The sequence below is a fragment of the Perna viridis genome, chromosome 6, assembly GCF_037379345.1.
Source record: "Perna viridis isolate PV_CMFRI_1.1 ecotype Kerala chromosome 6, ASM3737934v1, whole genome shotgun sequence".
NCBI classification, from domain to species: domain Eukaryota; kingdom Metazoa; phylum Mollusca; class Bivalvia; order Mytilida; family Mytilidae; genus Perna; species Perna viridis.
In genome coordinates this window covers 259,355-287,024 of record NC_142450.1, presented here as the reverse complement: position 1 = coordinate 287,024, position 27,670 = coordinate 259,355, and the positions used below count along the sequence as shown (strand labels likewise).

The 27,670-nt window shown below is 31.7% G+C and overlaps 1 protein-coding gene and 1 long non-coding RNA gene across 8 annotated transcripts in view; one reads left to right on the top strand and one right to left on the bottom strand.

The window, feature by feature from the left end:
• LOC148613135 (dystrophin-like) overlaps window positions 1-27,670 on the bottom strand; it is a 236,455-nt gene that overhangs the window by 199,047 nt on the left and 9,738 nt on the right. For 4 of the 7 annotated variants that reach the window (XM_088586300.1, XM_088586311.1, XM_088586302.1 and 1 more), the window contains exons 2-5: window positions 24,676-24,824; window positions 9,389-9,450; window positions 3,107-3,199; window positions 725-805 (exon numbers count right to left, since the gene is read on the bottom strand). In XM_088586300.1, the coding sequence (XP_088442426.1) occupies window positions 725-805; window positions 3,107-3,199; window positions 9,389-9,450; window positions 24,676-24,769 (330 nt within the window). In that variant the 5' untranslated portion in view covers window positions 24,770-24,824. Of the gene's footprint in view, window positions 1-565; window positions 629-724; window positions 806-3,106; window positions 3,200-9,388; window positions 9,451-16,303; window positions 16,488-18,068; window positions 18,726-24,675; window positions 24,825-27,670 lie in introns of those variants that run through there. The other 3 variants (XM_088586303.1, XM_088586304.1, XM_088586305.1) reach the window with 3 other exon arrangements.
• The window catches only part of LOC148613134 (uncharacterized), a 29,806-nt gene continuing 18,817 nt past the window's right edge, over window positions 16,682-27,670 (top strand). Inside the window, exons 1-2 of the long non-coding RNA XR_015923280.1 lie at window positions 16,682-17,128; window positions 21,293-21,638. This is a non-coding gene — a long non-coding RNA (uncharacterized LOC148613134). The remainder of the gene's footprint in view (window positions 17,129-21,292; window positions 21,639-27,670) is intronic.

Below are 27,670 nucleotides of genomic sequence, written 5' to 3'. Positions count from 1 at the left end.
ACTGTGAAGAAACATAAGGAAGGAATGACCTGTTTATACTACTTGATGACAATCCATATTTTTTACAATATTTTATGAAAATGATCTGGGAAATCCTGAACCTTCTGTAATCTTAACATAGGTACTATGGAAAAGATTTACAATCACAAGATCACAAGAGTGTAAACTGCAGGCAAAATGGGTGCAAAATACAATGAAAAAATACAAGTAATCAGGTCTTATGACAGACAGACAGACAGACAGACAGACAGTTGTGCTATTGTATGTTGTTTCTATAGTTTTCACTGGGAGTTATGGATAGACCTAAGAATAAAAGGATCTTTAGGAGTAATGGACAAAACTACGGCTTAAGACTTTTCACACAGGCACAAAATTGTAAAATGCTTCAAATTTTCAAATTACAAACATTCTAGATAATAACAAGTCATATTATATGTTATTTTCAATCTGTCAAAAATTCATATTACTGAGTACATAAATGGTTTGGTTTGCACTGTTCATGTACTTACATTATAGTAATTACTGAGTACAGCAATGACTAAGGTTACATAGTTGATGAACTCACATTATAGTTATTACTGAGTACAAATATGGCTTGGTTTGCACTGTTCATGAACTTATATTATAGTTATTACTGAGTATAGCAGTTACATTGTTGATGAACTTATATTACACTTATTACTGAGTACAGCAATGGCAAAGTTTATATTGTTGGTGAACTTACATTATAGTTATTACTGAGTACAGCAATGGCTTGGTTTACATTGTTGATGTGATGCACTCTCAGTCTGCCTTTCTCTCTTCTCTGAAAATACAAAAAAATGTCTTAAAAGATTTAAAAAGACCTTCAAATGTATATTTTGTCTCACATTAAATAAACACAGAACAAAAATACATTAGTAGAAAAATCTAATATTTTTCAGCCAAAAAGAATAAAATTGAATAATAAACCAGAAGAAAGTATTAAATTTCAACCTTCTGAACATACATAAATAGTTAATTTAAAAATGCCTTCATAAATCTTATAGAAAGAACATAAACTTTGTCTATGGAAATTGCAAGGCAAACAAAATTGATTCAACCTTGGGTATGAAATCTAATAAGTCTGTTACATAAAAATGATTTAATTTTTTCACACCACAATATTTTAGATAAAATACTACACAAACAACAACACTGAGAGCAAGAATGTCTAAAAGCTATAATGGTAAACAAAAACAAAGATTATTTGTAATTTATGATGGAAAATGTGACTAAGTATGGAAATAGTTGTAAATAAATATTGACAGGACAACAAAAGAATCCACTTACAGGGTTATATGCCAGCACCCGGCAATTTTGCCGTCTACTTTGACATTGGCGCCGGCTATTTTGTTGCTCAAAAAAAAATTAAATTAAAAAAAAATGTTTGGTTATCAATGGAGCCACCTACTTTATAACTTATTGAGAACCCTTATATATCAAAGGTACAAGAATACTACATGTCTCCAGCCAATAGTTAAATGTCACAAAACATGTACAGAATTTCTAAAATCAAAATGATGGTTTTATATGCATATTTACACTTCATAAAAGAACAATCTATAGAAGTAATCCACCATGCAGTTTCAGTGAAGATTTACAAGATTTGTGGGTGAACAGACAGACGGATAGATACCATTAGCACCTCACTATGATATCTTATACTAGAGAGCAGATAACTATTTGCCTAAAACATCTGGCCTCAGCATGGTTGCTCATGATAGCAGGAAACTGTTCAAAATAATATTCTCATCATATTAAGGGTTTGTGGGTTTAATATTTTATATCAGTCAAGGCAATTCTTGAGAAATTCATAATTCACATTTTATTAACTGACTCGATAGCCATATTCCTATCCAATTTCTTTTGAAAAAAATGAGTCTTAGTAGGAAAAGTTAATAAAATACTAGCCTACCTACCCACATCCAAAGTTGTCATAAAATACAAATGAAGATGTTAGGTATACTCCTATTGGTTCCATATAGTGAAAAAAGTCCCACAAAACAAATACTTGATATTAGATAATCTACTGGCAACTGACATAATTGTGACAAAATTTACTCATCAAGATGGACAAATTGACAGACAGACAGACAGACAGATGGGTTTAATGATCAAACAAAAAAGGGTATAACTGAAAATGATATAGTTTTATGTAGTTATAGTAAAACCTATCTAAATGGAAGTTATTTCTGGACTTTCAAATTGATTAAACAGGTTTCTGGTTTACCACGGTTCAAAATACATAAATACTGATACAGAAATGAGTCTTTCTAGCTCCTTTTATAAATACTGATACAGAAATGAGTCTTTCTGGCTTCTTTTATAAATACTGATACAGAAATGAGTCTTTCTGGCTCCTTTTATAAATACTGATACAGAAATGAGTCTTTCTGGCTCCTTTTATACAGGTTTTGCAGTATATGTCTTTTTAATGAGTTTCCATCATTATCTTTATTAAAATTAGCAAATCTGAGTTAATTTGTTGAGAAAATGATGAATTCTTTTAATGTTTGCCCGTTTCATGGCATACACATTCATGGCCAGTGGAATTTTAAGCCTCAAAATCCTATGAGAAGTCTTTTCTGCTTCACCTGAACTCTTTACATTCAAACCAATTAGTTAGATTATCTCACCTTGTAATCATCTGACAGTAATTATCTTCCTTCAAGAATGTGATATCCAACATTTGTACCTTACTTAAAACAAATAAAAATTGCAAAGCACCTGCATTACTTAAAACATACCATGGTCATGCCTTAACAAATGAACAGTAATCACTTACCAGAGTCATGCCTCTTTGAACTTAAAGTAATCACAAGTAACAAGATCATGCCTCCAAGAATTTCCAGTAGTCCTTTACCAGACCCCCAGAACTTCCAGTAATCACTTACCAAAATCATGCTTCCCAGAATTTCAGTAATCACTTACCTGTGGGTCATTCTTCCTAGAACTTTCAGTTATCCCTTACCAAGGTCATCCTTCCTAGAACTTTCAGTTATCCCTTACCAAGGTCATCCTTCCTAGAACTTTCAGTAATCACTTACCAAGGTCATCCTTCCTAGAACTTTCAGTAATCACTTACCAAGGTCATGCCTCCTAGAACTTCCAACAATGATAACAACTGTGTACCATCCTTCAGATCCGCAAATAAGTTGTTAACTGTTGGTCTATGGGCCTGAATAACAACAGAAATCATACAAATAACTTATAGCAATCAATACAACTTCACCATAAAGTTATAACAATCAATACGACTTCACCATTAAGTTATAACAATCAATACGACTCCATCAATAACTTATAATATATATTAATAATTATTTAATTTCATACTGGCCCTTTTATAGGTTTGAGGTCTGTCATACTGGTCAAGGCCGTCATATTGATCCTGAGGCATCGCCGAGGGCAAATACGGCTGTGAAGGCCAATATGATTGACCGAAACCTATAACAGGGCCAATATGAAATTACATATTTATTGACAATTTTATTAACCAACTCGACTAGATGATTTGTAGAACAGTTGTTTTCATGTAGGATTATTTGCATTAATCAGTCTTAAATATCCTTTTTTATATAAATTTTAATTTCAAAATGGCGGTGTCAAACGACTGGAAGTTATGATGCCGTATTAGCCCTGCTTTGATCCATATTGGCCCTGTATAGATGCCCAGTTTGAATTCATATCAATTGGTCAGTTTTTGACATATTTTAACGTATTTTGACTAGTTTGTTAATAACAATCAATACAACTCCATAAAATAACTTATAACAATCAATAACAACTTCACCAATAACTTATAACAATCAATACGACTTCACCAATAACTTATAACAAACAATACGACTTCACCAATAACTTATAACAAACAATACGACTTCACCAATAACTTATAACAATCAATAACAACTTCACCAATAACTTATAACAATCACTACTACTTCACCAGTAACTTTTAACAATCAATACAACTTCACCAATAACTGATAACAATCAATACGACTTCACCATTAGGTTATAACAATCAATACGACTTCACCAATAACTTATAACAATCAATACGACTTCACCAATAACTTATAACAATCAATAACAACTTCACCAATAACTTATAACAATCAATAACAACTTCACCAATAACTTATAACAATCAATACGACTTCACCATTAGGTTATAACAATCAATATGACTTCACCATTAAGTTATAACAAACAATACGACTTCACCATTAACTTATAACAATCAATACGACTTCACTAACAATCAATACGACTTCACCAATAACTTATAACAATCAATACGACTTCACCAATAACTTATAACAATCAATACGACTTCACCAATAACTTATAACAATCAATACAACTCCATAAAATAACTTATAACAATCAATACGACTTCACCAATAACTTATAACAATCAATAACAACTTCACCAATAACTTATAACAATCAATACGACTTCACCAATAACTTATAACAATCAATACGACTTCACCAATAACTTATAACAATCAATACGACTCCATAAAATAACTTATAACAATCAATAACAACTTCACCAATAACTTATAACAATCAATACGACTTCACCAATAACTTATAACAATCAATACGACTTCACCAATAACTTATAACAATCAATACGACTCCATAAAATAACTTATAACAATCAATAACAACTTCACCAATAACTTATAACAATCAATACGACTTCACCAATAACTTATAACAATCAATACGACTTCACCAATAACTTATAACAATCAATACGACTTCACCAATAACTTAAAACAATCAATACAACTCCATAAAATAACTTATAACAATCAATACGACTTCACCAATAACTTATAACAATCAATAACAACTTCACCAATAACTTATAACAATCAATACGACTTCACCAATAACTTATAACAATCAATACGACTTCACCAATAACTTATAACAATCAATACGACTTCACCAATAACTTATAACAATCAATACGACTTCACCAATAACTTATAACAATCAATACAACTCCATCAATAACTTATAACAATCAATACGACTTCACTAATAACTTGTAACAATAAATAACAACTTCACTAATAACTTATAACAATAAATAACAACTTCACCAATAACTTATAACAATCAATAACAACTTCACCAATAACTTATAACAATCAATACGACTTCACCAATAACTTATAACAATCAATACGACTTCACCAATAACTTATAACAATAAATAACAACTTCACCAATAACTTATAACAATCAATAACAACTTCACCAATAACTTATAACAATCAATACGACTTTACCAATACGTTATAAGAATCAATATGACTTCTCACCAAAAACTTATTATAATCATTTGATCATATCAAAAATGATTGGAGAGGTTCTTTTGCATAATTCAACCATTATGACTCACCAATTACTTGTAACAAAGAAAACCATCTAATTTAACTTTTTGTTGAAATGATTACCAATTCATACCAAAGGTCTAGTCACATGTCTTACTGGTTCCTCATTAATTAGAGTCCACATATCTCATCTCTTTCTTTTAAATGGAAGTCACTAATCTTTTTAAGCCATAATGTCAAAACGATTTGGTTCCTTAATTTGTTCCAGATGCTATGTGTTGCCATGAAAACCACGTTGAAGTCTTATGGGAATTAAAGGATGCAGGAAAAGAAAACTATAACTTTATTTGTGCAGAACTCCATGACACTTTGCAATTCCAATAATTTAGCATTTCAGATCAAATTTATGGTTGATACTAGCAAATTAATTACAATAATAGAATTTCAGCATTATAGAATATAAAAATATGAATCGTATATAAATCAAATTTCCATATCTTGTACATAGGAAGAATTAAATCCCAAAATTTAATTGTATACAAGAAGGCTATTGAAATAGGAAGCCAAAGCCATCACTAAGAGTGCAATACAAGGAATGAAGCCTCAGTGATTACAGTATTTTGAAATTTGTAATACTGCAAATTTTGATAAATTTAATACATATATTATGACACCATTTTTTATTGTTATGGTTAGTTCTTATCATTTGGTCTATATTTCAAAATAACAGTAATGAACACTAATCAGATCTATAATCAAATCTGGCCAAAAAGACACTACCCCAGCAGCTTTAACTGGTCCTGACCAGTAGTAATTAAATAGAATTTGCATGTGGTGGATCCAGGGGACCCCGCGGGGCTGGCCCCCCTTAGAAAACTACAATTTTTAAAAAAAATTGTTGAAAATTCTTTTAAGATACCCTCAGAATGCAGGTTTTGTGGTTTAATATTTCAAAATTTTCTTGGGGGAGGGGGGCATGCCTCAGAACATTTTTTTGGGGGTCCCCTTACCTAAATTTTAGGTTACAGACCACCAATTCAACCAATGAGCATTTGATCGTACGCAAAAATAGTCCTACGCAGAAATTACTCCTGTTCCTCATAGTGCTGTGAAAAAAGCTCTCATCTTATTAAAAAAATTTAAACAGTTTCTGAAAGGAAAAACATTTCTGTACATTTTATAGGTGCATTTTGCTTCTTGTGATGTGAAGCCTAATCTCCATAATGATTTTTAAATATACCCCTATCTTGTGAAAACACTGGGATTTCCCATGCTATTTATAGACCCTTCACTTCTGGTGACCAGTACTGCACTGCAAGTCTGCTAACTCCACATGCCATTCTGAGGATTGTGAGCTGACATATGTAGAATCATGCTGATATATAGTCCTCTGCAGGTTAAAGTTAAGGTAAAGTCCAGAGAAGCCATTGAATATTGTGAAATTAGCATAGAAGCCTATGGGAAGTGGAATTAGTGGTTTTTAGCCTTAAGCTGAAGCCATGGCAAAATGAAAAGTTTCTTGAAATAGCTTTAAACTACTTGAAGATCTTGTTAACTTTGCCATGAGAGGATTACACTACAAAAATCCTTCAAAATATGTATTTTTTTAAGTTAGAGGTCCAAATTATGGAAAATTGGTCTTTTTGGCTGATTTTTATGTCCTATCTTGTAAAAAGTGTAGAAAATTTAGTAAAAATATCAAATATTAAACTTTGAGGGCTATATTTACTTAAATATGGTGGTAATAAGCACTTTAAATCAAGTTTTGTGTAGATTTGAGCAAAAATTAGGTTAGAAATGAGGAAAAACTCACTTTCATTACTGCGGTTAAGGCCATATAAGCATTCCCCTATGGCAACATGGAAAATCCATTATTGAGTACTTTTTTTGCTTTAGGTGCCCTTTACTGGTCATGTTTTAATGTGAAAACACTGTATTTACAAATTTAAAGCCAAATATATCACCTTTTGTGAAAATTTAAAGATTTAGGATTTTTGACATGTGATCAAGAAAAAGGCGGAGGCATGTCAGAAATAAATTTTTAAACATAGACCAATTTCTCAGAAAATGATTACTTTTAAAACTATTTCTTCATTAATATTGCTAAAAAACAAGTTGTGATTGATATTTTTTATTTGAAAAGTCAGAAAAAGTTCTTTGCAAATATTTAATGCATTTAAGTATGGTAGAATATTGTCACTTTTTTGCTCGCACAACTTGGTTACCCTATATTTAAAAATCAAATATTTAAAAAAGTGCTTGTCACATTTCACTGAAACTTTGCAAATGCATTCAGTATGTGTGTAGGAAGATACCTGTATAGTTATTTATTTTTTCTAAGACAAAAAGTGACTCTTTAGGTTACAGACCACCAATTCAACCAATGAGCATTTGGAACGTACACAAAAATAGTCCTACGCAGAAATTACCCCTGTTCCTCATAGTGCTGTGAAAAAAGCTCTCATCTTATTTAAAAAATTTAAACAGTTTCTGAAAGGAAAAACATTTCTGTACATTTTAAAGGTGCATTTTGCTTCTTGTGATGTGAAGCCTAATCTCCATAATGATTTTTAAATATACCCCTATCTTGTGAAAACACTGGGATTTCCCATGCTATTTATAGACCCTTCACTTCCGGTGACCAGTACTGCACTGCAAGTCTGCTAACCCCACATGCCATTCTGAGGATTGTGAGCTGACATATGTAGAATCATGCTGATATATAGTCCTCTGCAGGTTAAAGTTAAGGTAAAGTCTAGAGAAGCCATTGAATATTGTGAAATTAGCATAGAAGCCTATGGGAAGTGGAATTAGTGGTTTTTAGCCTAAAACTATGGACCCGCCATTGGTATCAGCACAAAGAATAATTAACAAAAACAATCATGTCTCATTATTTCAGAAGAAACTGAGTACTTTACAACCAAAGACTGATATCTAGAAATAAAATTTGGGAAGAAACTTTTTAAGACGCATTTCCTCATATCCCTGATTAGGGGGAAATATATAAACACCATTTGCAGGAGATGAAGGTATATTGCTGCACATGTAAGGAAAATTAATAATATTAAAATTAAAGTTGTCGCTTCTATGATAAATAAATTTACCTCAATAATAAACTCAAACCTGACAAACTTCTATGACATAACATTTGAAGTGATAGTTCTCTGTAAATTATTCAAATGATAACGTCAATTCTACTTTGACTCAGAATGTACATACATTCTACAACATGAACACCAAGAAATCACCTTCATTTACTTGAGAGTTTGTTGTAAAGTTGAATTTCATTTGATAAAAATGTAAAACTCTGAATATAAATTCCACCAATGGCTGCCTCAAATCTGTTACATATGTGTAGACATTTCAATTTTCATAATTTTATGCAATATTTGATTTAAAATGCATAAAACTGTATTGTATAAATTTGAATATGTAATTGTCAGTCTAAATGTGACAGTCACAATTAACAGTTTATGGACTTTCCCTGATGCACCACCTATGAACTCAATTTACAGCCATCAATAATCACCTATTGAATACTAAGAAATAAATCACAAAAACTCCATTTAATCACTGTTTTACCCAGGGTTGGCCATTTATGTTGCATTGTTTTACCTAGAGTGATAGCCATAGGTTAAATAACCATATAAATGTCCAGCCCATGGTAAAACATTGATAAAATGCAATTTTCATGACTTATTTCTATTCTAATATTACTGGTTTCTTCACATTTTTTAATAGATGAAGCCTATGTGTTGCACGACATGTTGGTCATGTTTTTATCACATTTTCACTATGGCTGTGGTCTAAAGTGCTTTGAAGCATGTCATATTAGAATTGGATCACGTAAATTGAATGTGTACTATGTTAGAATGAGGCATACATTTCACTCCCATTACTTTAAGCAAAACTTTTCTTAATGAAGCAAGTGAAGAATATCACTTGATTTCGAAAGAATAAACCATTTTTTTTTCTCCAGCTTCAATGAAAGCTTCTGGACTTACCTTTGAGAGCTGTGAATTTATCCATTTCGTAAATGTCTTTTTCTGAACATCTTCCCTTTCATCTGGAAAACACAATTAATTTAAATGTAAAAAGTAAAGAATATGAAAATGCACCCCACACCCCTGTTATAAAATATTTGGGATCATCATGTGACTTCTAGATATTTTTTGTTTCAGGGAATGAAGTTGATAGAGCCTGTACATAACCCCTTAAACAATTAAATACAACAAGAATGTGTGTTACTCTTTCAACTAAGATGGACAATGGAAAAAAAATCTAATAAGTATTTTGATATGTTCCTTTGTATAAAAAATCTCATTATAAAAAAATAATTCATTTCTCAATGTTACTGAATGGTTGGATTACTTCAGCTATATAAATGCATTGTGTCTTTATAAATCTTAGAGGTGTTTAGCTTCAGGGACAAACCATGTTGTGTACTGTGTGAAAGGTCTAAAATTCCTGTAGGAGAGAACATATTAGCAAGGGAAGTATAAACAAGGGAAGTATAAACAAGTACTTATAACAATTATCAATTTTAAAACTACAATATGGATAAACTGGTATAGTAATCCTGGACAGTGGTTTACTGTGGACAAATAACTACAATATGGATAAACTAGTGTAGTAATCCTGGACAGTGGTTTACTGTGGACAACAACTACAATATGGATAAACTGGTATAGTAATCCTGGATGATGGTTTACTGTGGACAAATAACTACAATATGGAAAAACTGGTATAGTAATCCTGGACAGTGGTTTACTGTAGACAAATAACTACAATATGGATAAACTGGTATAGTAATCCTGGACAGTGATTTACTGTGGACAAATAACTACAATATGGAAAAACTGGTATAGTAATCCTGGACAATGGTTTACTGTGGACAAATAACTACAATATGAAAAAACTGGTATAGTAATCGTGGACAGTGGTTTACTGTGGACAAATAACTACAATATGGATAAACTGGTATAGTAATCCTGGATGGTGGTTTACTGTAGACAAATAACTACAATATGTATAAACTGGTATAGTAATCCTGGACAATGGTTTACTGTAGACAAATAAGTACAATATGGATAAACTGGTATAGTAATCCTGGACAGTGGTTTACTGTGGACAAACAACTACAATATGGATAAACTAGTGTAGTAATCCTGGACAGTGGTTTACTGTGGACAAACAACTACAATATGGATAAACTGGTATAGTAATCCTGGACAGTGGTTTACTGTGGACAAATAACTACAATATGGATAAACTGGTATAGTAATCCTGGATGGTGGTTTACTGTAGACAAATAACTACAATATGTATAAACTGGTATAGTAATCCTGGACAATGGTTTACTGTAGACAAATAACTACAATATGGATAAACTAGTATAGCAATATCCTGGACAGTGGTTTACTGTGGACAAATAACTACAATATGGATAAACTGGTATAGTAATCGTGGACAGTGGTTTACTGTGGACAAATATTCATAGCTTCTTTGATTTCAACAATAAAACAAGAACCAAAGGTATTCATCCATTATAAATGGATCCTATCATACTCTTTACCACAAAATTCAATTACTGTAAGATTTTTACAGACAGTCATCTATACCTAAATAATTTAACAAGGATGTTTGGTCTCATTACAAAATTGTGGAGTTGTTAAGAATATTTTGAGTAAAACACTATTCCTCCCCTATAAACTCATACATGTATAAACTCAAATGCCATCACAAGTTTATATAAAGTTAATTATTTGTTAAACACCTTAACTACAACTGAAGAATGATCAATGAGGGATTTAGATCTTGTTCTTAATAATATTATAATCTATCTATCTAAATGACAGAGTAGTTGTTACACTGGAGGGCTAAAGCCAGTCTAACTTATAACATTAAGTCTCCTTGGTAACCACATTATTAAGTTAAGTAATTCTCAGAATCTTTGTCTAGAGTAACCATAATTCAGACTATATTAAATCAAGTAATTCTCAGAAACCCACAACCTAAGTCTACTAGTATATCAACCATTACACCAATTACAACCTAAGTCTACTAGTATATCAACCATTATACCAATAACACCAGAAGACTACTAGTATATCAACCATTATAGCAATGACAACCTAAGTCTACTAGTATATCAACCATTATACCAATAACACCAGAAGACTACTAGTATATCAACCATTATACCAATTACAACCTAAGTCTACTAGTATATCAACCATTATACCAATGACAACCTAAGTCTACTAGTATATCAACCATTATACCAATAACACCAGAAGACTACTAGTATATCAACCATTATACCAATTACAACCTAAGTCTACTAGTATATCAACCATTATACCAATTACAACCTAAGTCTACTAGTATATCAACCATTATACCAATAACACCAGAAGACTACTAGTATATCAACCATTATACCAATGACAACCTAAGTCTACTAGTATATCAACCATTATACCAATAACACCAGAAGACTACTAGTATAACAACCATTATACCAATAACACCAGAAGACTACTAGTATATCAACCATTATAGCAATGACAACCTAAGTCTACTAGTATATCAACCATTATACCAATAACACCAGAAGACTACTAGTATATCAACCATTATAGCAATGACAACCTAAGTCTACTAGTATATCAACCATTATACCAATAACACCAGAAGACTACTAGTATAACAACCATTATACCAATAACACCAGAAGACTACTAGTATATCAACCATTATAGCAATGACAACCTAAGTCTACTAGTATAACAACCATTATACCAATAACACCAGAAGACTACTAGTATATCAACCATTATACCAATGACAACCTAAGTCTACTAGTATATCAACCATTATACCAATAACACCAGAAGACTACTAGTATATCAACCATTATAGCAATGACAACCTAAGTCTACTAGTATAACAACCATTATACCAATAACACCAGAAGACTACTAGTATATCAACCATTATACCAATTACAACCTAAGTCTACTAGTATATCAACCATTATACCAATAACACCAGAAGACTACTAGTATATCAACCATTATAGCAATGACAACCTAAGTCTACTAGTATATCAACCATTATACCAATAACACCAGAAGACTACTAGTATATCAACCATTATACCAATGACAACCTAAGTCTACTAGTATATCAACCATTATACCAATAACACCAGAAGACTACTAGTATAACAACCATTATACCAATAACACCAGAAGACTACTAGTATATCAACCATTATACCAATAACACCAGAAGACTACTAGTATATCAACCATTATAGCAATGACAACCTAAGTCTACTAGTATAACAACCATTATACCAATAACACCAGAAGACTACTAGTATATCAACCATTATACCAATTACAACCTAAGTCTACTAGTATATCAACCATTATACTAATAACACCAGAAGACTACTAGTATATCAACCATTATAGCAATGACAACCTAAGTCTACTAGTATATCAACCATTATACCAATAACACCAGAAGACTACTAGTATATCAACCATTATAGCAATGACAACCTAAGTCTACTAGTATATTAACCATTATACCAATTACAACCTAAGTCTACTAGTATATCAACCATTATACCAATAACACCAGAAGACTACTAGTATATCAACCATTATACCAATGACAACCTAAGTCTACTAGTATATCAACCATTATACCAATAACACCAGAAGACTACTAGTATAACAACCATTATACCAATAACACCAGAAGACTACTAGTATATCAACCATTATAGCAATGACAACCTAAGTCTACTAGTATATCAACCATTATACCAATAACACCAGAAGACTACTAGTATATCAACCATTATACCAATTACAACCTAAGTCTACTAGTATATCAACCATTATACCAATAACACCAGAAGACTACTAGTATATCAACCATTATACCAATTACAACCTAAGTCTACTAGTATATCAACCATTATACCAATAACACCAGAAGACTACTAGTATATCAACCATTATACCAATGACAACCTAAGTCTACTAGTATATCAACCATTATACCAATAACACCAGAAGACTACTAGTATAACAACCATTATACCAATAACACCAGAAGACTACTAGTATATCAACCATTATAGCAATGACAACCTAAGTCTACTAGTATATCAACCATTATACCAATAACACCAGAAGACTACTAGTATATCAACCATTATAGCAATGACAACCTAAGTCTACTAGTATATCAACCATTATACCAATAACACCCTAAATGCATGAAGCTCTATCAAATTATTATTAGAGTTACCATTATTTGCCTAACCTAGCTCAATTCATTATAGATGCTCTCTCCAAGCTCTTAGATCTAGTAAGATTCTATCAAGCCATTAACAGAACCATTCCAAGTAGTCTGCTGTTCAAGTTTAATTAAAATCTCTCCTGATATCATAAGGAAAGGTCTATCATCAATGATATTGTTACTTGTACATTCTTAGTTTGCTGACTACTACTACTTCATTTCTATTCCTTAGAAAACACTGATAACTTATCTGCAGAGTTGAGTAGTAAAATAACCTTATCTTGTCAATATCTAAACCTCAACTAATTTAACAAGACCTATTTCTGGAGAAACACAATGATATACAGTGATTGAACTGTCCAAGTTTGAAGTGTATATATGTGTGTAACTTAAAAGCAACTGCAAAAAAAGAAATGATTAATGCTAAGATGGTAAAGTCCTAATACATCAGTATTCAGGGCTTGGATGATACAAGGAGGAAAGAAAAGGGAATTAACCAATACCAGGTATTCCTGCATGGCTTTATATGGGGATATGTTTTATTGTATTATGTTCTTCAGATATCTATTTCTATAAGGAAGTACAATAAAGCTTTTAAGCTGTTAAATTGTTACCCATGTCATACATTATGACACTTTTTCCTGTGTTTTTTTTGATTGGAAATATCATCCAGAATCACAACAAAAAATAAGCATAAAACACCAAAATAAATTATACATCAACCAAACTAACCTTCCATACGGTATATACATGTACTGGCAAACCATACAGTATATACTTGTACGAGCAAACCATACGGTGTATACATGTACTGGCACACCACATGGTGTATAGATGTACTAGCACACCATACAGTGCATACATGTACTAGCAAACCATACAGTATACACATGTACTAGCACATCATACGGTATATACGTGTACTAGCAAACACTAAAGTAGACACTTTAAAATCACTTCAACACTTCTGTTGTAATGAGAACAGGAAATGGTTAAAACCTGGAGGCATCCTGCTACTGATTCTTTACATTCATCAAATCTGATATAGCAAAAAGATTAGACAATGTTTTAAAAAAAAAACTGTTACAATGACAATAGAAGAGACATGTAACTTAAAGTTATTATAATTGATGGGTGGTTTAGGGTTATCCAAGCATGGGTGATAGTTCAGAGGGTTCTATCTGAGTAATTACAAGGTAACATACACAGGTAAAAAAAAAAGACCTTTGATAAACTGATAGTTACAGAGGGGCACAAAAAAAAAATCATTTAACAAAAAACATTTTAAAAAAAATAAGATAAAAGTTGAGGAATAAAGGAAAATTATGTGGAATTCCCAGCTTGGTTTCCATTCTTCCAATTTTTATGTAAATTTCTGGAATTTCTGAAGGCAATTCCTTTTTGTTCCTCAACATTTGGAATGTCATACAAGATAATATTATTGACTTGGGTATTAATTCAATAATTAGTTAATAAAAATGTATATATCATGATAAAGTGTGAAATTTGAATCTTGATAAACCAATATTATCATTGCAATTCATTAATTGTATAATCAATTTAGGGCTGATACAACAGTTGATCTCTAAATATAAATTAATCAACTTGTTTCTTACTTTATTTTGTAGGAACTTATTTCCAAACTTTTATACCTCTGTTGGCATTCAGAAAACAACTTAAGAACTTTGAAAAGGAAAAAATATTAAAATTGGTTCCATGAGGATAAAAACATCATCTTAGGGCTCTTCTGCATGTAAATAGATAAGTGACATGTACATATATGTAACTAGAAAGTCAAGAGACAAAACACACAAGCCAACTTAAAACAGAAACCTAAGCATAATTAAAGTAAACAAGTACTAGCTTTAAAAAAAGATAGCCGACGCAGTAAAATTTGTTTTTTTTAACTATAATTTTCATCACATAATAACGCATGGCACGCAATGTCAATTTCCTTTTTTGATCCCAACTAAGTTATCAGCATTTGGCCAATCTGGAAACAGAATTTTGATCAGGTGACTTGTGTTTCCATGGAAGCACCTGTTTAAGGTCAAAGGGTAAAAAGCAAAACTATACCGACTGTGTCGGAAAAAAAAACAAACTACAGTAATGTAACTTCTCAAACAAAAACTAGTAACATTGCCAAGATGTATTCAGGTAAAGAAGCTTTACAAACAATATATATAATTTACAGTTCTCATCAACATCCCTACCTTAAGAAGTGTTAAATAATCTTGTATAATTGTCTGTTTCACTTCGTTTGGAAGACAATGAATAATTTAATCACATAGATGAATCTACCAAGAAGCTCACTGACCAGAAGCAGTTTATTCTTACTTCATCAATTTTCACATCTTTATAGTAAATGATTTTCAATGTTACAATAATAAAGCTCCAGATAATTAGACCCATTTACAAGTATAACAGCCAATAATTTAGATTTCTAAGACAGTACAACAACCGATAATTCAAATTTATAGAGGAAAAGAGAACAGATATGGTGAAAGTTAACAAATGCATCAGCATATAACCTAAATACAAAATACATGAATTAAAAACTTTCAATGAGTTTCTTCAAAACAACAATGCAATACTTGGTTGAAATATCCATATACATGTAGCAGGAACTGTTAGCTGGTTACATGTAAATATCCATGTACATGTAGCAGGAACTGTTGGCTGGTTACATGTAATTATCCAGATACTTGTAGCAGGAACTGTAGGCTGGTCACATGTAAGTATCCTAGTACATGTAGCAGGAACTGTCGCTGGTCACATGTAAGTATCCACATACATGTAGCAGGAACAGTTAGCTGGTTACATGTAAGTATCCAAATACATGTAGCAGGAACTAGGATGCCTAAAAATCATGTACAATGATCAGTATTCTAGAATTATCTAGGAAGCCTGAACATCGTGTATAATGATCAGTACTCTAGAATTATCTAGGAAGCCTGAACATCATGTACAATGATCAGTATTCTAGAATTATCTAGGAAGCCTGAACATCATGTGCAATGATCAGTATTCTAGAATTATCTAGGAAGCCTGAACATCGTGTACAAAGACGAGTATTCTAGAATTATCTAGGAAGCCTAAACATCGTGTACAATGACGAGTATTCTAGAATTATCTAGGAAGCTTAAACATCGTGTGCATGAGGGAAGACTATCAGAGTTCAATAATAATCCAATAGGAACTATATTCCCAATGGAACAATTTCAGTGCTTTCACACTAGCTGAACAGGCCATATGGCAGATAAATTTAAAGATGGAGACAAATTTGCATATTTAATCTACATTTCATTGAACCAGCTGTATTTAAATAACAATTTCTATATTCATCCATCATCAAACATGTATCTGACAGAGAAATGGAGGTCCCTTCTTTACATGAATTTGTATATTTAGGAAAGAAGGTAACTTGCAATATTCTTTAAGAAGTACAAATAGAACAGAACAAACTTGAGATGAAAAATAATTTCTGACACAAAGTTTCTGAAATTTGAAAAAAAAAATCATTCTTTGCTTGATGTAAAATTCTTTGGTTAAGGAACAGTCAATGTAAGAAGCTATATTCTAATATCATTTCTTTGTATAATTCATTTCTCAGAGGTTTTTTTCTCTTGTTTCCATTTACATTAACTTAAATTTTGTTGCAACATTTAAAAACATTGTTTAAGAAACATTTCAGAAGAATTTAACAATATCTACTTCTGAACCATATAAATGGTCTCTACTTCAATAACCCAACACCAAAACCTTCACTTTGATCAATAACCATCACCTAATTACAGATTATTACATTGTAAATAATGTAATATCTACAGAAGTTTCAGTAATTAATGTAATTAGCAGTAATAGATTATATAATTTCTTTGTCATTAAAAATAAAACCCATAATTATGAAATTATGAAATGACAAGTTATTGCTACAAGCTATTTCACTCACTGAATGTGGTAGACACATCAGAAAGCAGAAAAACAATAAACTTATTTTTAACCTTTAATGCACAAAAAGATATAAACATGTGTGTAGGATCTCCTTATAAAAATATATATGTAGAAGAAAAAAAAGGTTGCTTTGGAATGAAAACAAAAAAGGTGATTTGCAATGTTTATGATATTTAGAATAAACAGATCACAAAATACCAGTTGTTTTAAGAGACAGAAATTCAAAACAAAACTTGTTAACAATTAAATTTTGTTTACTCTGTAAAACTTAGTGATCTTGAGAACTCTTTATCTTCTAAGTGTATTATTCATAGTATCATGTAAGTAAGTATCAATTAGACATTGATAAAATTCACTTCCATAAAATATAAACAAATATATATCACCGAAGTCCTGTACACTCACCTTTGAATCTGAGATATTTAGATTGAATATCATTCAATGCCATTTTCTAATCCCACTTACTACAGAATCCATAAATTAAGTTCTGAATAAACAAAAACAATACAAGAAAAGACTTTCTCCAATAGTGCACTTATAGCCCCCGATGAAAAACTTCACATAAAATTATAGGTTGTGTACAATGTTGACAAATCACATGGCATTTGAACAGTGGCAGACGGAGACCGTTGAAAGTGTTAGTACATGTACAAACTCCTTGTACCAACTCCTGTAGTAATAAGACTCCACTTGAAATGTTTCAAAGAGCTTCCTCTAAAATATCATGCATTATGGCTCTTGTTTACATATTCCCTTTTGAATAATTTAAATCTTCAAATTTATAAGCAGTATTTACATTTGGTTAAGTAAATTTATGTAGCCCTGAATGTTCAAATAATTCTTCACTAAAAATTACAGCTTGTAATCGAGTAAATCCAAATTTACACCATAGAACATAGAATTTTATAAGAATTATTCAATGTTTCTCAATCAGTTCAGAAATACAATTGACATTTTGATGATTTTACAATACAAAAACAGTTTTTTAATACAATCCTCAGCACTTTTCCCCAACAGTTATTGATTCCTAACATGTGTCCTAAGCTTTGCTTTGTTGTCAATTTATCCTATTCATACTCCTGCTATCTTTGTTTGGGGACCATCTCAAATATGGCAAATAACAATACAAAAAACTTAACACCAATATAAATTAATGCCCATTAGAATTTTATTGATTTAACACCCCTTTTTGGAATTAGGGTTTATCTCTGATATAGGGAATTAAGCATAAAAAACAATGATAAAATGCATAGTGTAACAATTGATATTACAGTGTAAACAGATCTAGCTAAGCCCTCCAGAGACATACTATTACCTCTTATATAATATGTTAAATCTTGACTATAAAAGTGTCAATCAAAATTTAACTTTTGCCAGATAATGGATTTTTATCTGAAAAGACTGTTGACATAAATGGAGTTAATTGGAAAAGTGCATGAGAAAAGTAACTCATTAGTAATTTAAGGAAGTTGAAGATAATTTAGAATAAAATTTCTGACAGGTGCAAAAACTATTACAATTTTTCTTATTCCATTGATTTAATTGTGACAATGGTGTCAACTTTAATAATTGTGACAATGGTGTCAACTTTAATGGGTTGTACAAAGTCACTTAACATTGTTTTCCTAAACTTCTTATAGATAGAAAACTTTATGATAACACTATAGGCAATTTAATATGTAACATGGATCTTGTGTTTATGCCACTGATACCACACAGGAATATATACACAAAGTACACTATACAGGTTATGTTTTAATCAACTTTTATAGGAATTTAAAAAAATAGTGAAAATAAGACAACAGTGGTAAATCCAGAGTGAGGATCCAGGGGGTTCCCCCTTTTGTTGGAAATTTTTGTTGATTTTGTGTATATTTCCAAGTCAGAACCCCTCTATATTATGAATTTCTGGATTTGTTCCTGTACAGTATATATGCAATTTAAAGTCTCATTAGAGAAATGATATTATAAGGGATAACAAAATATGAAATGAAAAAAAAATGTTCATATACAAGATGTAGTTTGTTTCAAAAAGTCTGTTCATGTCAATTAAATTAGAGAGTATTTGTTCTTTCAAGTGTAGCAATGACTGTTGAAGTGTGTAAGATATCATTACTTAAGGGTGCATAATATAAGATTTTTTTGTAGTATGTCAAAATATATAAAATTCATGTAAAACAGTTCTGGTACATTCTTCTTCCATTTTACATTTTTAGTTGAAAACTAAAATGAATTAACTTTTCCATAAAAGAAGCATTTTACAATATATTCAACTTAGAAACTAGGATTTACTTCACTTTCTGAATTTACTGTTCTAATCAATGACAATAAAGGAATTCAATTATAAATAAAAAAATCTATAGTTTTACAATAGTCTCTAGCATTTCTTTTCATATGATTCAGTGTAAGTCAAGATATATTTTAACCAAGACATAAGAAAGTTTAAGGGCTAAAATGTCTTCTCTTATTCTCCCAAGTAGATAGAAAATCCTTTTATCATATGAAATCTTCATCTATGTTAAGGTATATGACACTATCATTATACTATATGTCAGAATTTTAAAATCCATTGGAACAAAACAATGGAAATGAACTAAAACAACCATTCCCAGACTAAAATGACCTCCTACCAACTAAAAACTGCTATGATCGATAAAATTATAAATAAACACCCTTTCTTTTATTTAGTACAGATAAAAAACAATAAGTGCTTCTTTAAAAAAAAAATCATTCAAATGTTCAGTGCTCTGTGCCCCTCCCTTTTCAACCAGCCAACCTTCTCTTAAAATTATTGATCAACACCTTTGAAATCTCCTTCAGAATTAAAATTGGTTTGTGTGATTGATAATATATATCACAGAAAAAGGGAGTTGATGAAATGCATTATTTTCTTGAAGTTGTACTCAAAGGTTTCTCAGCATTGCCAGCCTATAGTATGCATCCCTATTCTCAGTATGCATCCCTACTCTCAGTATTGACAGCTAGCCCATAGCACACACTACATTGCCAGCCTTTGGTATATATTGTACATAACTACTCTGAGAGGCCTACATAGTGTCACTATGATGTAACTTCATTTATTAAAGGGACCATCGGTAAAGGTCAAACTTTGTTTACATACATAATTATCACAGGAACAATAAGTTTTATATGAACCTATATACAAACAAACACAATTTTATGATTTGTGATAAAATCCCTTAAAATGTCCAGACATAATAAATTAATACAATAAAGTGGTAAGTCAGAAGAGGACAATTGTTGACCATGCTTCTTAAGAAACAACCATCATTTAGAACAAAGGTATTGTAACCTTGATCCTTAGAATAACTCTAGATCTACCAAACATGGAAGATTTACATATAGCTTGGCACTTTTAAAAATGGCAGCTATATGTAAATTTTTTTTTAATCTACATGAGCTTGATTTGAGATGACAAAAATAAAAAAAAGTAATAAAGTCCTGTCTTTCTGAGTTCCTGTACAAAGATTGTTATTTTCATATCTTCTCCACTAATATTCTGCAATTTTTTTTTGTTTCTGACATGCCATAAGAGTAGGCCTTTTGGCTTCAGCCAGAAACTCTTATATACAAACACTAAGTATATAGGTCTCACTAATTATCTACAGGAAGTCTAAAGAACCATCAAGATCCTAGAAAAGGAGACAAGAGGTGAAACAAAAAGATCCTAGAAAAGGAGACAAGAGGTGAAACAAGAAGATCCTAGAAAAGGAGACAGGAGGTGAAACAAGAGGATCCTAGAAAAGGAGACAAGAGGTGAAACAAAAAGATCCTAGAAAAGGAGACAGGAGGTGAAACAAGAAGATTCTTACAGTTTACAGTTGACTCATTACTCACAGTTAGTTTTAATGTCACAGAACTAAGTAACCAAGATCATATTCTTAGAAACCACAGATTATAAACTTTACAGTAACCATGGTAACACATTCATTACAGGACACAGCAGAATAGCAGGTAAAAAGTTAATGATGCCATTTAATTACTTACATGACTTCCTTAATATGGGGCTGTTTTTGTCAGTATAATATTGTCCTGTATAGTGATCAATAGCACTGACTAATTGACAAAGAGAAGGATTTAGGTGGCCAGAATTAAAATATATGGAGAGTCACTCAAGATAGGATTTCTTATCAACAAGCTAAACTTTCAATAATTGTAAAATAAACTTATTAGTTACAATAGCAGAAAAAGAAATATCTGAACGCCTAAAATCTACATAAAAATGATATAGAAATTAAAGAATCTGTTCAATTAGGTAATGATTGTGACTAATTAAGTTAGATTACCAAGAGTTAGTATTGTTTCCTCTTCACATCAAAGATTTCAGGAGCAACCCCATCTCTTTCATCTTTTGAAAACCCTTTTTTTAAGTATACAACTTATTAACAGAGAGTATTGAGGTTACAGACCACCAATTCAACCAATGAGCATTTGGAACGTACGCAAAAATAGTCCTACGCAGAAATTACCCGTTCCTCATAGTGCTGTGAAAAAAGTTCTCATCTCATTTAAAAAATTTAAACAGTTTCTTAAAGGAAAAACATTTCTGTACATTTTATAGGTGCATTTTGCTTCTTGTGATGTGAAGCCTAATCTCCATAATGATTTCTAAATATACCCCTATCTTGTGAAAACACTGGGATTTCCCATGCTATTTATAGACCCTTCACTTCCGGTGACCAGTACTGCACTGCAAGTCTGCTAACCCCACATGCCATTCTGAGGATTGTGAGCTGACATATGTAGAATCATGCTGATATATAGTCCTCTGCAGGTTAAAGTTAAAGTAAAGTCCAGAGAAGCAATTGAATATTGTGAAATTAGCATAGAAGCCTATGGGAAGTGGAATTAGTGGTTTCTAGCCTTGAAGCATCTTTTTAAACAGCATTCTTTTTTCACTAACTAGACATACATATCTTTAGGAATTTCCATATGTAGCAACAGAATTGTATAAGAAAATTTTAATTATTTCATAATAAACTCTCAATCTATTCATTAACCATTATAAATCTGAAAACAGTATATCAATTTGCTTTAAGAATGTGGACAACATTGTTCATGTTTGATGGATGTCATTCATGTGGTTTTTAATGTTAAAAAATAACAAATTGAAGTAAATATAAGTGAATAAGCTTCAGTGAAATGACCAGTGTCTAGAACAATTGTCACACATACTGGACACTAATGTACACATAATGTCACAGAACAATTGTCACATGTACTGGACACTGATGTACCCATGTCACAGAACAATTGTCACACATGCTGGACACTGATGTACCCATGTCACTGAACAATTGTCACACATACTGGACACTGATGTACCCATAATGTCACAGAACAATTGTCACACACACTGGCCATTAATTTACCCATAATGTCACAGAACAATTGTCACACATACCGGACACTAATGTACACATAATGTCACAGAACAATTGTCACACATACTGGATACTAATGTACACATAATGTAACAGAACAATTGTCACATGTACTGGCCATTAATTTACCCATAATGTCACAGAACAATTGTCACACATACCAGACACTAATGTACACATAATGTCACAGAACAATTGTCACATATACTGGACACTAATGTACACATAATGTCACAGAACAATTGTTACATATACTGGCCATTAATTTACCCATAATGTCACAAAACAATTGTCACATGTACTGGCCATTAATTTACCCATAATGTCACAGAACAATTGTCACACATACCAGACACTAATGTACTCATAATGTCACAGAACAATTGTCACATATACTGGACACTAATGTACACATAATGTCACAGAACAATTGTCACATATACTGGCCGTTAATTTACCCATAATGTCACAGAACAATTGTCACACATACCAGACACTAATGTACACATAATGTCACAGAACAATTGTCACATATCCTGGCCGTTAATTTACCCATAATGTCACAGAACAATTGTCACACATACCGGACACTAATGTACACATAATGTCACAGAACAATTGTCACACATACTGGACACTAATGTACCCACAATGTCACAGAACAATTGTCACATGTACTAGCCATTAATGTACCCATGATCAATCTTTACAAACTGTTCGCCCATAGAAGTTTGTCATATAAATTCTTTCCAGGTTATGACTTATCGTGTTTGTATTGGCAGGCTATAACTTATTGTGTTTGTATGTGGCAGGCTATGATGTATCGTGTTTGTATGTGGCAGGATTTGACTTTAATTGTATTTGTATAAGGCAGGCTATGACTGATTGTGTTTGTGTCTGGCAGGCTATGACTTATTGTGTTTGTATATGGCAGACTATGACTGATTGTGTTCATATGTGGCAGGCTATGACTTATCATGTATATATGTGGCAGGCTATGACTTATTGTGTTTGTGTGTGGCAGGCTATGACTGATTGTGTTTGTATGTGGCAGGCTATAACTGATTGTTTTTGTATGTGGCAGACTATGACTTATCGTGTTTGTATGAGGCAGGCTATGACTTATTGCATTTGTATGGGGCAGGCTATGACTTATTGTGTTTGTGTGTGGCAGGCTATGACTGACTGTATATATATGTGGCAGACTATGACTTCTTGTGTTTGCATTTTATTGTGGTTTTTATGTCAGCTAATATAATTATTAGAATATGAGGGTGTTGATTCTTTATAAAAAGGTTAGTTCTTGTCAGTCATTATGTTCTAATAATTAATCTTATTACCATACATCAAGGCATCATTATTTCTATTACAGTCTTTCTGTGTAGAGATATCAAATGGTTTTCACATCAGATCCAAACAGGAAGTGTTTTTCCTAGTATTTTTTACAGTGATGGGAAAATACTTAACTATGTTGAAAAGCTCTCTCTTGAAAAAGCCCTTTTCTTGAAAAAGCTCTTTCTAGAAAAAATCTCTCTTGAAAAAACCTCTCTTTAAAAAGCTCTCTCTCTCTCTACTGTTGAAATAGGATATAAGGATGAGATATATACCTTTATTTTCAAGCATTCTTTGTTTAACTGTGTCCTCTAAATTTTCTGCAGCTTCTAGCTGCATTTCTGTATCTTCAGTAAACTTTGCTGCCATTCTTGAAGCATTTAATCCATAAGCATTTTTTTCACTTCAGTAAAATCCATTCAATCTGAAAAATCAATAAATTCAAACTACATGTACCAAAGAAGTGGTTAGAAATATGTAATCAAGTGGAAAAATCAAACTAAAAACCTATTAGGGGTGTATAAATAATAACTGTTTTAATAAATCAATCAGTTAGGTAAACAAACATCACAATCAGTTTCATAGCAAGGGGGATAACTCTATTTGTCAGTTGGATCACACCAAGGACAATTTAATGTTTTTATAGTATATGCCTTACCATTTTTTCCCAGTTTAAACTTTACTACCAAAAATCATTAAAATTTAGATTGTACCACCAACATCTTATATCAAAAAATGTCCTTAAAGTAATTACATGCGTTGAACAGTTGAATAGTAGTTCAGTAATTTTAGACAGCCAACATAGCTAGAGTACCCTTAACAATCAAATTCAAAGAAAAACTTCAATCATTGAAAGCAAATTAGTAAAAAAAATAATAATAAACTGATATTTTGAAGTTCCTTTGAAACAAAACATACCTTATATCACTCTTACACTGCAGTCTATATTATACACATCTAAAACACCATGGGATAAGAACACACCCAGAACAAGAAATTACACCATTATAACAATAAATCATTTAGTGACAACCCTTAACATCAATACAAGTTACACACTTATTAATCTGTAATTAATTGAATTATTTTATTGCTATATAATTGGCTAACTAGAACAGGTGCTTGATTAGATAAGATACTGATTCCCCCCTTTACCAGGAATGTAATAAATCATTGAATATGATAGGGTATATACTAGTTCCTAGCTCTCTAAGATCTTGGATATGATATAATCTGTTATATGAAATGGCTGATCAAACTGCCGTAGATATGTGTACAACAGCTTACAAATCACCAACAATTTAGGAGTATAGATAATGACAGCAGACTAATTCTCAGGATTACAGGAGTATAGATAATGATAGCAGATTGAACTAATTCTCTGAATTATTCTTTTTTTTTTAATTCCAGGCTTTCTTCTATTCGTTTCGCTGATTTAACTATTATCTGATTCCCCTCAAGAATTGTACATACAATAGAATCATGGGAAAAAAGTAGTTTGAATATTAAACAACCCTTTTAAAAACAGGTTTTGCACATAGATATGCCAAAGAATGTTAAACACCTGCACATGTTCTTCTTATCTATTGTAAAAAGTATATAGTAGTTTGTGAAACCTAAAACAGTGCAAAAACATCAAGGAAAATAAGTAAAAGTTCTTATTCAAGCTTCCAAATGCTACCAATTTGTAATCAAGAAGCATTAAAATCCTGACAGCAACATTGACTGATGTATTCCTGTTTCTATATTGGTATCAACTTATCAAATATTTTAAGCGTTCAAGTGTTCAGTTAAAATTTTGAAAATTTCATTTTTCTTTCAATATATAAAACTTAATCACAGGCAGACTGACACCCTGCATATAGACTTTCAGGTTTTACTATAACCCTCTCATTTGTTGTATCATCATCAGGTACAGGATTGTTGTATGACATGTGACCTATTGTCGTCCAATGGCTTCAGGTAACTTACTACAACAGGTTGAGAACAACCTAACCATATATAATTACTCCCTGTCTACTGTAAGTCTCCCTAGGGTTATTGTGATGTCATATTATTAATATGTCCACCTACATCCAGAGTTTTTGAATCAGTGGTGTGGGGGAGGGGGGGATGTATGCTGAATTTTTCTGTTAACTGACACTCAGGCTACATTTGACAATGTCGTCAATGATCAGCCAATTTTTACCCCAAAAAATTGTGAAAACATGTGATGAGCTGTGTAAAATAATAGTTACAAAAATATTTGAGCTACATAATAAAATAAAACAATAAAACAGAGAAGTGTTTAAGTCCCTTGAGTTAATCAAAACAGTTCAATAAATGTTCCTTACGTGATTGACAAACTTGAGTGATTAAATACCAATATGATCTCCTAATCTGATAATCTAAACAGCATCTAATACATGGATAAAAATCAGCTAAGAAGCCATGGATGAAATCAGTTCAGAAGCATGGATGAAAACCAGCAGAGAAGCCAACAATAAAAACCAGCAAAGAAGCCATGGATGAAATAAGGTGAGAAGCAATGGATGAAATAAGGTGAGAAGTCATGGATGAAATACGGTGATAAGCAACGGACGAAATAAGGTGAGAAGCCATGGATGAAATCAGCTAAGAAGCCATGGATGAAAACCAGCAGAGAAGCCAACGATGAAAACCAGCAAAGAAGCCATGGATGAAATAAGGTGAGAAGCAATGGATGAAATAAGGTGAGATGCAATGGATGAAATAAGATGATAAGCAATGGATGAAATATGGTGAGAAGTCATGGATGAAATAAGTTGAGAAGCAATAGATGAAATAAGGTGAGAAGCCATTGATGACAATCAAAAACAAAAAACTTTCACAGGCAAAACTCCAGACTTATGAAACCAATATGATCAACAATCTTAATTCCTAAAGCAATTAGGCAAGATGACAAATTCTAAAAGGAGTAACAAATTCAGTTCAATAAGGCCTTAGTTATACCCATAAACCACATTTAAGACACCTGATTTGACCTTAGGACAGCTACATGTCCAAAAATCGGCCCAACAATACAAAATCAGATTAATGCACCATTGTATAATTTTGTAATTTCGACTGGATGGGAGGTCCTCTACATGTAACTGTATTATCCCCACTGTATTAATTCCTACTGGATAAAATACAACTTCAATTGGTTTAAGAGATATCTAATGTACAGTTGCCAATGAAAGTAATTTCAATCAATGTAGTATAAGAAACTTTACAGTCAATGTTACAAAAAAATATATAGAACAGCTACCA